At 45.9% G+C, this 12,020-nt stretch overlaps 1 protein-coding gene across 1 annotated transcript; it reads right to left on the reverse strand.

The window, feature by feature from the left end:
• Window positions 1-1,309: 1,309 nt before the first annotated feature.
• On the reverse strand, window positions 1,310-2,263 carry lpar5b (lysophosphatidic acid receptor 5b). Its single transcript, XM_056441189.1, has one exon. The coding sequence runs from the start codon at window positions 2,261-2,263 to the stop codon at window positions 1,310-1,312; it is 954 nt and encodes a 317-aa protein (XP_056297164.1).
• Between the last annotated feature and the right edge of the window lie 9,757 nt (window positions 2,264-12,020).

The raw sequence follows: 12,020 nt of genomic DNA on the forward strand, positions 1-12,020 counted from the left end.
AAGAAAAGAAAGACACGCGAGTCAAATGGTGTGAAAAGTAATCAAAAGAAAAGCTAAAAGGATGAAGGAAGATAATGTCTCAACCCTGAGCTGAAGCTGGGGTCGGGCTTTTATGTTTTATGCAGATATGTCTTCAAATGTTCTTTTTATTTTTTATTGGATGGTGTATTTTTATTTATTTATTGTTTATTTGAATACAATTATTTGGTGACGAACACACACAAAATGCAACGCTGTCCCTTTAAGTTTTTTTTATAGGAACCAGAACACGCCACATACTTCCATACTTTACATTCTTCGCAGCATGCACAGTGTTACAACTCTCCAGAGATCTCTTGAATGCATTTTGTCAAAATATATAATCTTAACTCACTTTTTTTTAAGACAAAGCAGGAGGACTTTTTATTAAAGTTATATTGGTTTGAAAATCGGTGTAAAAGATGCACAAATATGTCAAAACGTGTTTGGTTAAAATAAGTGTCTGTTTATTTTTAGCTGTGAGTAGTTTTAGGATGGACTCTTATTAGTTATGAACAATAAAACTGAGACTTTTGTTTTAATTGATGCTTTATTTAACCAGGTGAGTCCCAGCGAGATTAAAAATCTCTTTTTCGAGGGTGACCTGTAAGGAAGGTCACCCTTAGGCAGCAACATGGGAAACAGTTATAAAGAAAAAACACCATAAACACAGTTATGAACAAAGAAACACAATAAACACATAGTTATAAACAAAGAAACACAATAAACACCATAAACACATAGTTATAAACAAAGAAACACAATAAACACATAGTTATAAACAAAAAACATAAGAAACAAATAGTTATAAACAAAGAAACACAATAAACACAGTTATAAACAAAAAAACATAAGAAACACAGTTACAAACAAAGAAAGACCATAAACACCATAAACACATAGTTATAAACATAAAAACACAAGAAACACATAGTTACAAACAAAGAAAGACCATAAACACAAAGTTATAAATGAAAAAACATAAGAAACAGTTAAAAATATTAAAAACATAACACAAAGTTACAAACAAAGAAACACCATAAACACACTCTCACTGAATATACAAGAAACACATAGTTACAAACAAACACAATAAACACATAGTTATGAACATAAAAACACAAGAAACACGTAGTTATAAACATAAAAACATAAGAAACACGTAGTTATAAACATAAAAACACAGTTAAAAACAAAAAGCACAGAAGAAGAAACTAAAACGTGTGTGACATAACAGTTGATTTCAGAAACATTGTCCTTAGTTTGGGAACCGGCCTCCATTTCTTGAAGTCTATGTTTGAAGCAGCGTGTCATCGGTCCTCTGAGTTTCAGGGTGCGGAGACACAAAGAAACCCGACGGAGACGTTCCCTCGTCTCGTACACCCCGACACGGACGCTCGTGCTCAGCTCTCCTCCAGAAGCCGTCGAAGGAGAAGTAGTACAGCAGCGGGTCCAGGCAGCAGTTCACGCTGGCGAGGCAGACGAGCGGCGTGGGCGTCGGCGCCGAGCCGACGAAGAACACGGCCAGCGACGCGGGCAAGAAGAACACGGCGAACATTGCCAGGTTCACGGCGAAGATCAGCACGACGTTCACCTTGTTCTTCACCCTCGCCGAGTCGTTGAGGCGCGCGCGCAGAGTCAGAGACACCGCGGCGGTGGACGCCACGTTCACCGCCAGCATGGCGAGCACCAACGCGGGCGACGCGTACGCCGCGACGGACCTTCGAGGCCCGCGGGAGAATTCGAAACAGCCGGATTCGCTGGAGTTGTTCAGGAAATCGGCGAAGTCCAGGCTCTCGGGGACGTTCGCCGCCATCACGAAGAGCCAGACGAGCGCCGCCGCCTTCCAGGCGTTGGCCGCCGTCCGCCGGTGTCGCGACCTCACGGGGTAGACCACCGCCAACAGCCGGTCCACGCTGATGAAGGTGATGAAGATGGCGCTGGAGCGCACGTTGTTGATGAAGAGCATCGTGAACCAGACGCACGCCAGGACGCCGAGGGGCCAGACGCCCGCGGCGTAGAAGTAGACCCTCGTGGTCAGGGCGGCGACGAGCAGCAGGTCCGAGAGCGCCAGGTTGACCATGAAGACGACGCTGGGCGACTTGAGGTTGTTGCGGGTGAGCAGGATCCACAGCGCGGCGGCGTTGAGGGGCAGGCCCAACGCCGCCACGGCGCCGAACACCGCGGCGTACGCCGTGCTCCTCGCGCCCCGCGCCGCCACGTCCTCCAAAGTGGCGTTGAGCATGCTCCCTCTGTTCCTGTGAGCGCGGGCCGGGGGGAAATAAGAGCGGCAGACACGGGAGACGCGCAATCAAGCCCCGCCCCCAATCCACAGCGAGCGAGATCAGCACGTAGACGTGTCAGACGGTGGAAACAGGAAGTGACCTTTTTTTTTAAAAAGGGCTTGAGGTTTCAAGTGAAACTGAAACTTTAAAGTCGTGGGGAAAAATAACCTTTTTTTTTAATTTTAACCACAAGCCGGCGGTGACTCGAGGGCCACGCCGTCACGCTGTCACGCCGTCGAAAAAAACACATCTGACCAGGTGATTATGCTAATGAGCGCAGCGTGTCCGCTAATTAGCGGCCGAGCAAAAAAATTATGAGGATAATTCCCGCGTGTCGGGATGACTGATGTCGGACGTACCTGTCGTACTCGAGTGTCTTCGGAGAATGTTAATTAGCTTAATCACCCTAATTACTCCGGTTCATCCACATTTATTTATTTATTTACACTTTTATTTAACCAGGAAAAGCCTCGTGGAGATTTTAAAAATCTCCTGGCGAAGACAAGCTAGGAGCACATTACACAAAGTTCCAGACAAACGACATAAAACAGTCACGGACATAATACTCGCTGTATTTCCCAGATATGAGGATTTATACCGCTATATTGCCCTTTTAGCTTAGCTTAGCATAAAGACCGAAGGGAAACCAGCTAGCCTCTACAGCGCTCTGCATAAGTGACAAAACCCACGCGAAAAACCAACAAGCGAGATATGAATGCGAATTAATGAGCTTTAGGCAGCTAACCGTTTCCCTTTGTTTCCAGTGTTTGTGCTAAGCTAACTAGCATCCGGCTACACATCATATTCAGATACTCATCAAACTCTATACGTCTAGTTCTTACAATCACAAGTTGGATGTAATAATGGGAAGTGTCTGCACATGTGTGACAGTCAATCTGTATTTCAAGCCACGTCACAACAACATGCACAAACTAGAACGGGCACTTGGTAGAGCGCATACCTTCGCATACCAGAAGATTGGGCATTGAATGATGAACATTTTGGCATTAGTTGCATGCCAATTGGATAGAAATTGACCGTGCTATGGTAAAAAGAAGATTTTGACCTTTCCATGACCTTGACCTTTGACCCGATCGATCCCACAATCTAATCAAATGGTCCCCGGATAATAACCAATCATCCCACCAAATTTCATGCGATTCGGTTTAAAACTTTTTTTGTTATGCGAGTAACACGCATACAAATAAATAAATACACGGCGATCAAAACATAACCTTCTGCATTTTCAATGCCGAAGGTAAATATCGATATCTGTAAAACACATCTGACTAAAAACGTTCATTATCATCACGGTGTTCGACGTGAGCGCGACGGCAAGAGCCGAGCCGGAATTACACCTATTGCCTTTTCATAATCTGAGTGTATATTTTTTAATGTAGAAATACGCGGAGACCAACGCGAGGTGAGCAATCGCACCAAAGCAGCGCCGCCACCTTCACGCCTTTCAACTTATCTCTCAATCACCAATTTACCACTTACCTCCAGTCTCTCTCAGCAAATAACCTTTTGAGAGATTCAAATCCAAATGGCTTCTCGAGCGGCGGCAATTATGTGATGTTCTTTTGGTTTTTTTGCCCGACTCGCTCAATTAAATAGAAAGGTGGGGACGTGGCTCATCAAAGTGGTCGGGGGGGCACAAAGAGAGCACACATTGATTTCCTCTGGCAAATAAAAAAGGATGCTATTTTTTTTCTTAATATTTAGGAAACTTTTGAGTGTTCCTCAAGACAGCATCTCTTTATTATTACTTTTTAAATGCCTGCTGCTGCTGGCGTGAACAGATAGATGGACAGCTGTTTGTTTTTTTACTGTTTGTTTGCAGCAGGGCAAGTAATAAAATGTAAATTGTATGAAAAATCTGTTTTTCTTCGTCTCCCCTCGTTATTCCTATTCTACTCCATTTTATTATGTATTGTCTGACTGTCGGTTTTTCGGGTATCAGTGAAAATGTGATTTCATTCAAAAATGATGGAGCAATAATGACCTCAAAAAAGTTAATAATAGTACTTTAATAATAGTATTATCCTGCAGATATAAACCTGCACAAATAAAACTCATACTGATAAACTACTCTTCTGTTTTTAAAGGCTGCTGCACAAGTTGTGCTCTCGTGAAAGAGACACACACACACACTTGAACTTGTAGACCCGTGAGGACTTGACTAGGAGGTGTCTCGTGGGGACACCATTTTCTAAATTGAATAACAGCATACTTTTGATCACAGACATTTTTGGGGGGTCCTGGGGACCCAAATATTAACTCAAGTATACATATTTCACAAATTTAATAAGCTTATTTAAGCATTTTGACAGGTTTTTCTATCCCTCCGTCGCACTATTGTGTCCGTCAACCAGCTGTGCGTTCGTGAAAGGGATGCACACACACACACACACACACACACACACAGACAGAAGGAAACTCGGTGGTTCGACTCCAAGAGCTTCAAAGTAGTTTGACCTGAGGGTCGATGCGTGGGTTAAAAGCTGAGCCGGCGTGGACTGAGGTCAGTGGATGTGTACTCACCTCTCCCCCGAACACGAGCACAGTGCGGGCTATTACACCCCCACCCCCCCCACCACCACCACCACCATCTCCATCTCTAATGAAATCACTGGGCCATTTTTAGGCCAGCGTGGGTCTAAAGCGGCGTTCCCCCACGCGGGGGAGCAGCGTTGAGGAGATGACCGCCGCCGGCGCTCACTTCATTACAATTTCAATCTTCAGCAACGGCAGGAGTCACAATGAGCGTGGGTGTGTGTGTGTCTTCATCAGTATGCAGCGGGTGGTTTGGAAGTGACCCCGTAGGGCTGGTGGGATGTGTGTGTTTGTGTGTTTGTGTGTTTGTGTGTTTTGTGAGCGCGTGCAGTGGGATAGCAAGTGTTTGACGAGCTCAGATCGTTGAGGAAATGGCCAAATTATATAACCCTCCCCCTCCTCTTCCCCTGCTGCTCCACTCAGGTAAACAGCACCGCTGTGACCACGGCGAGTCAATAGGGCGGTCAAGCGCGAGGCGGCTTTTTTTTTTCTCCTGAAGAGGATTTGAAGGAGATCATCTGCTTTAGACGACTCCTCCGCCAATTCACCCGCTTCATCCGAGGCCGAAAGAAACAAACACGAGGTAATCCGCGGCGAGCGGCGGGGACCTCGCTTCATCGGTCCCACGCCAAGAGAGGACGCTCTGAGAATGCCGGCTCAGAAAGGTGTTTTATTGCCTTTTTATTCTCTCCTTTTCCAATCAGTGGCTGCCATCTTGGACCCTAACAGGTTGTGAGAGTCTGATTATATGCAAATGAGCAGAAAAGCTCTAATAAAGCTGTCAACCCGAAATAAAACGGGTTTACCGGACGAGAGCGCCGCAATCTGCTGCTTATAAGAGTGGAATGGGACAAAGTTGAGTTTTTAATGATTGCACCTGCAGCACTGGACCTGTGTGTGTGTGTGTGTGTGTGTGTGTGTGTGGTCCTGAAATGTGAGCTGGTTTCTTCTTCCTTTGGACGTGCAGCAGGTAATGGAGTCCTCTAGATGTGGTCATTTGAAGAGCCTCAATGGATCCTGAACCCTGGACCATGAACCCTGGATCCTGAACCATGGATCCTGAACCTTGAACCTGAACCCTGGACCGGCCTCTGAAGAACAGGCATCCCACAGCGCGGCTCTTCTCCCACGTTATCTCCCACGTGGGGGAGAACGAGACGTTCAATGGTTCCATTTATCTTCTTTATCGGTTGTTTTTCTTCTCCCACTAAAAGGCTCGAGGAGGTGTGCTGCCCACTTTCCCACTAACAAAATAAAACGCTTCACCGTCGTGTAAACGACTTCCTTCAGTCGAGCCGATCGCAGACGTTCGGATGAGAACATGTGGCGACGACACGGGAGGAGGGGAAGAAAAAAAATCACTTAATATACAGAAATCAAATAAGTGCTTGTAGTCAGCCGGCGGGGCGAAGGCTTTCACTTTGCTCTGGGAACGTCATTCGATTAACATGTTGTGTTTCCATCAGCTCTTTCAAGTGTGTGTGTGTGTGTGTGTGTATTGAGGCTCGTATTAGTGGGCTGTCATTTCCCCGGAGACATTAATAAACAGGCATCCACGAAGAACACCCCGGCGAGGCCGAGCTGGAAGGAGCGCGACGAACACGAGGATCGTCACGCGTTTTATACATGCTTTAAAAAAGAAAGGGGGAATAAAACAAGTTCTCTCCATACGCTATAGTTTTGTTTCACACCATACCGCAAACGAGAGAGGGGAGAGAGAGGGAGGGGAGAGAGAGAGGGGGTGAGAGAGAGGACTAGAAAGGGGGAGAGAGAAGGAGGGAGAGAAAGGGAGTGAGAGGGAGAGAGAGGGAGGGAGAGAGAGGGAGAGCGAAAGGGATGAGAAAGAGGGAGAGAGAGGGAGGAAAAGAGAGGGAGAGAAAGGGAGAGAGAGATGGAGAGAAAGGGAATGAAAGTGATGAGAAAGAGAGAGAGTGGGGGTGAGAGAGAGGACTAGAAAGGGAGAGAGAGAGATGGAGAGAGAGTTGTGGAAAAACATGTTGCAAAAACAATGCACTGAATGTTTAAAAGAGAGATAAGGAAGATTGAACCGAGGAAGGTAGGTAGGAAAGCAATGAGGAATGGAGGAAGGGAGTGAAGAAGGGAACAACTGAGGGCTGAGGCAGCAACGGTGTGAAAGCAGAAACAGGTGATATGTGTCAACAGAGAGAGAGAGATGGAACCACTGAAGTAGAAGGGAGGAATCAGAGAGAGAGAGAGGGGCGAGAGAGAGAGAATAATTGCAGCGCACTGAGTGACAAGGAGATAGAAATATAAGTTGGGGTCTTTGAGGGAGACGGAGAGGTAGAGCGAGGAGGAAGACGGAGAGAGAGAAATGATCTACCTGACGTGTCCGGTCCTCTGTGTGTGTGTGTGTGTGTGTGTGTGTGTGCTGGAGCTCACACATTCCTTGTGTTTGGTGGAGTTGATATCGTTCTATTTTGCTTTTCCGTATTGGTGAAGTCAAGTTTGTGAGCGTTCACAGAGGAGGACAGCGTGGGTCAGAGGTCAAAGGTCAGGCTGTTGTGTTTTACAGGCCAACGAGCTGGTGGGATGTTGACGGCCCCGTGAGGCCGGAGACTGTTTTTGAAGTTTCTTTGACACACCGTTAGAGGTTCTTTGAATAAGGCACCATTTCCTGTACCACAAAGAACCTTGCAAACCAGGCTTCTTTAAAGAACCATTTCTAGAACCAGAACCATGTGTTGAAGGTTCTTTGAGACACCTTTATAGGTTCTTTAAAGAACTCTTTCAGGAAATGGTTCTTTGAAGAATCCTGGTTTTAAAGGTTCTTTGTGGAACCAGAAATGGTGCCTTAAAGAACCATTTTTTACGGTTATTTGAGTCACTTTTAGAGGTTCTTTGAAGAACTATTTAAGGCACCATTTCTGGCCCCTCAAAGAACCTTTCAAACCAGGGTTCTTTAGAGAACCATTTCCTTAAAGAACCACATGTTGAAGGTTCTTGGAGACACCTTTATGGGTTATTTGAAGAACTCTTTAAGGAAATGGTTCTCTAAAGAACCCTGGTTTGAAAGGTTCTTTGTGGAACCAGATATGTTTCTTCTAGGGCATCACTCTGAAGAACCATTTTCAGTTCCAGATGGCACCTTCATGTTTCTGTGTGTACGCTCTGCCACTTCCATCCATGACGCCAACTCTCGCAGCCCCCCGGCCCGCCGCCGCCAACGCCACCTTCAGTGTCGGCTGGGAAAAAAGTAGATTGCAGAGAGCGGGGGATGTCATTTAAAACCTACGGAGAGGAGAAGCGTAGGTTGTCAATTACACATGTTCCGCCGCCTCCACTTCCTCCACCCACCGCCAGCGACCTTGGCCGAGACCGACACGCTTCCTCCGCCGCCGCCGCCTCCTTCGTCCGTCTTTTAAACGCATCGCCACATTGTGCATGCAAACACACGCCCTCCCACACGGACGTCCAAAAAAACCGGCACAATCAAAGCGTGTTTGAGGGGGGTCGGCGGGGGGGTCGGCGGGGGGAGCGTGTACGTCTCCATGCCTCTATAAATATACAACCTCGAAGAGAAAGATGAAACTAGTGCAAAGCTTTTGCCTCTAATAAATAGAAATAAGGTCTTCCCTTCATGCCAAGTGCTTTTTTAAAGAGATTTATTTATTTATTTTTTTGCAAAAAAGAAATCACAACCGCTTTCTGCTTTGGTTTTTTGGGGCTTATCCGTGCAGTCATGAGCAATATCACTCAAACTCCAGGTGCTTCTCAAAACACAAAATAAAAATACAGATTTTCCTAAATCGGCTAGACGAGCGGAACCGAAGTGACGAACGCTTTTCTCGCCGCATTAAACCGTGACGCGCCCAAAGCGCCGGTTGCTATAAAAAGCGCCCGTTGCTACCTGCGTCTAAACCTGCGTCGGCCCAATCGGGACCCGTTAGCTTATTTCCATATATATATATATATATACTATATCTTATTTTTTTCCGTTGCTAACGGAAAAAAACTTAGCACAATGCCGGGCTCGGCAAGTGGAATGAGCCTCATATTGTAGGTGCAACATGTCAAAGAAATACACATATTCCACTTAGATTATAATTTCTACAAAATGAATAATAACGAGGCAGAATGCTAAGAGCCGGCAGCTCTACATGCCTCCCTCTCTTCACCTCGTTGTCTCTGGAGTAAGCTAACGATATATAAAACGCGTGACTCCAAACTCAAACTCTGATTAAATTATCTTTAAAAAGCAGCGATTCTTGTACCTTCAGGCTTGGTTTAAAAGGGTTCGCTTTTCTAGAAAAGTTGATTGTTTCCTGTGAAGAGCGATTAGGAACCGCCATAGCAACAGAGTTTTCCACGGGGGCAGATTTTCCACAAAAAAAGGTCAAAGGAACAGAGAATATAGGCGAAGAAATACAGATACAGAGAGGTGTAGAGAGGTTTCAAACAGACAGAAAAATAAAGAAATATATGCACCGAGGGAGCTGTAGGCGTGCAGTGAGGTGGGAGGAGCCAAGGTCAACCGTTGGCAGGAGAGCTTAAAAAACGTGTCACGTTAAAATGGTAAAAAATAATCTAACAGATTTTATGAGCCGTTGAAAAACGTTCAGCATTGATGATCAATGCAGAGTACATTTTAGTTCCTCTTCTCACTCTCTCCATTGTTGACTTATTATTTATTGTCATGATAAACACTTTAAAACAATTTTGGGCCTGTACCCATTCCCACCGCGAACATAATCGCATCGTAAATGTCGATTTGGGGTTTCATAATAGAGCTCTAATGAGCGACTAAGGCACACTTTTTTTCTTTTAACACGAGATCTACCGTTTCTTTTCCTGCCCTCCTTCCATCACATACACAACTTACCGTTTTCAAAGAGAAATCGTGGAATGAATCCCAATGAGCACAGTTTAAAAAAAAACTAATGTATTCCACCCATGCATTTAATACTCGCACATCTTTAATTTAAAGCGTTTTTCTTTTCATTCTACAGAGGAATAGAGAAAAGATCACATCGTATTGTTTGATAAATGGAGGTACCTGCCTCAATTATTGTGTTATTTGTATATTTTTGCAAACTCTTGCATTTTACCGAGAGACGAAACAGCCTTCACCGGGGATGGCGAATAAAAAAGCAGGCGGTCTAGACGATTGCCGACAGCCCGCGGGGCGTACGCCCGTTCACCCCGTGGTGTAAATGTGATTACAGAACAGTGAAGTAAATCTACAGCGACAGACACTTTCACCGGCTTTTACCGCGGCACTGCGAGCAGTCACGACATTGAGCCGCGTCGAGAAGCAAAAAAAAACGAAAATAAAGAACGAAATATCCGCTCAACTCTAATAAACTGAGGAATTCTTGATATGAATAAAGCCGCCTGCATTCCTCGCGGTGTCTCGAAGGCTCATCAGAAGTCTGGTGATTAACACCGAGGAGTCACCTCTACGTGTTTCGTGACGCCGAATGTGAGAATCACTCTGACACGAGTGTCTGTTGTTGGAAAGCGACGTGTAAATATATGCAAATGTGAGAAGAGACGGTAAAATGTTTTCTCCCAAGTTTTACACTTCAACACGTTTTTGAAGGCTGCTCTTTTGGGGTTTTTTAGGCCAAAAAAGAGAATCACATCCAAGGATCCGGAGTTTTCATTATCGTAATACGACGATTTCGGTCACTGTAAACGTGGATGACTCGGAAAGGAATATTTGTGGGGTCTTTCGTCGAGATGTATCGCTCAGCGTGACGCGTCTGAACCTCTACAATCTACGACATGTTATTTCTTAGAGCCTCCATCTCCATCGCCTACGTTTTGAACCTCCGAAAACCTAGTGTTAAGTCGCTAAGCGTGCGTCGTGTGTCAACACCACGTAGCTGATATGTAACTCGGGCTACGTGGAATTAGTCATAATAAAAATACGGACTCTCACTTTTGTATCCGACATCAGCTGACCACCTTTCCGTTGTAATCACCACGGCCACTAGAGGTCACTGTCGTCTTCGTCCGTGTCAATGCATGATGACGGTCTTCTGAAACCTCCTAGCACACGTAGCTAACTCCGTTAACCGTGAGCCTCCCAACCGCCGTTGACGCCCATTCAATCGGCGAATAACATTGGGCGGACAGATCGAGAAAAAAAAAAAAACGCTCATTTACATAGAGAACACACGTTGGCACTGGAAGTAAATCACTAGGCGGGAGGTCCAACGATAGACCGCTTTCCTAAATATAGGCTTTCACTGCTGCCGAGGTGTCGCGACTACTCAGACTCGGAATCCATCAAGTGCACAAAGCTGTCTAGTACTTGGCTGAACATGAATTCCGGGTAAACCGAGGGCTCAGAATATTTTCCTCGGCTATGAATATATCTATAAAAAAAAACGTCACAGCACTCTTTGAAAAATATTCCTCGTCTACAATGTTGTTAGGAAAACATAAATTACCCGCTGTGTTTACTCCTCTGCGAAGACTTCGCCTTGAACAAACACGCCGAGGGTGCTCACCCCTCTACTATCCTGACATAGATAAGTATCACATCAGATGCATCCGCCTTTTCCTTTATTAATGTCTCCTTAAAGGGGGGATGATGACGCAGGTGAGGACGGATGAGTGGGCGAGAGATTGACAAGAGGCGAAGGAAGAGAGCGGGCGTGTGTGTGTCACTCATCAGTGCAGCCATCGCTCTATTTACAACAGGCCGTGTGAGTGCAGGATTCCAGCTGTCGGCGGGTGATAGGCTCCCTTCACAAAAAAATAAAAAATAAATAAAACCCTAAGCCCCCCGAGCTCATGCTGGCAGCGGCGTCTTCCTTTCACATTTCGCAATCTTCGCCGCCGAGCGAATGCCGGTGAAGAGGGGGGGGGCGGGGGAGAGCGGCGGAGTGTACGGAAACGAGGTATTTCTGCCGAGCGAAACTTCCGCTGGAGGGGGGGGGAGTGGATAGCGAAGAGGTTTTTGAAAACGCCGAACTCATCCGCCGATTTCACAGTGGAAGGAGCGGGATGACTGCCACTACACGGGGGGGAATTGTTCATTACGGTGCTAATGCTGGTGTGTGTGTGTGTGTGTGTGTGTGTAGGCCTTATTGGATCCATATCCCTGCAGCATGTACACCATCTTAACGATCTGCCACTGGGAAGCTGGATCCAGCCCCGTCGTCTGGCCCGAGCGCCGCCAAACACTGATTC

The sequence above is a fragment of the Pseudoliparis swirei genome, chromosome 20 (assembly GCF_029220125.1).
Source record: "Pseudoliparis swirei isolate HS2019 ecotype Mariana Trench chromosome 20, NWPU_hadal_v1, whole genome shotgun sequence".
Lineage (NCBI taxonomy): Eukaryota > Metazoa > Chordata > Actinopteri > Perciformes > Liparidae > Pseudoliparis > Pseudoliparis swirei.

What these genes read in the sequence shown, in the direction of transcription:
- lpar5b (XM_056441189.1), bottom strand. Translation starts at nt 2,263, where the DNA reads ATGCTCAACGCCACTTTGGAGGACGTGGCGGCGCGGGGCGCGAGGAGC.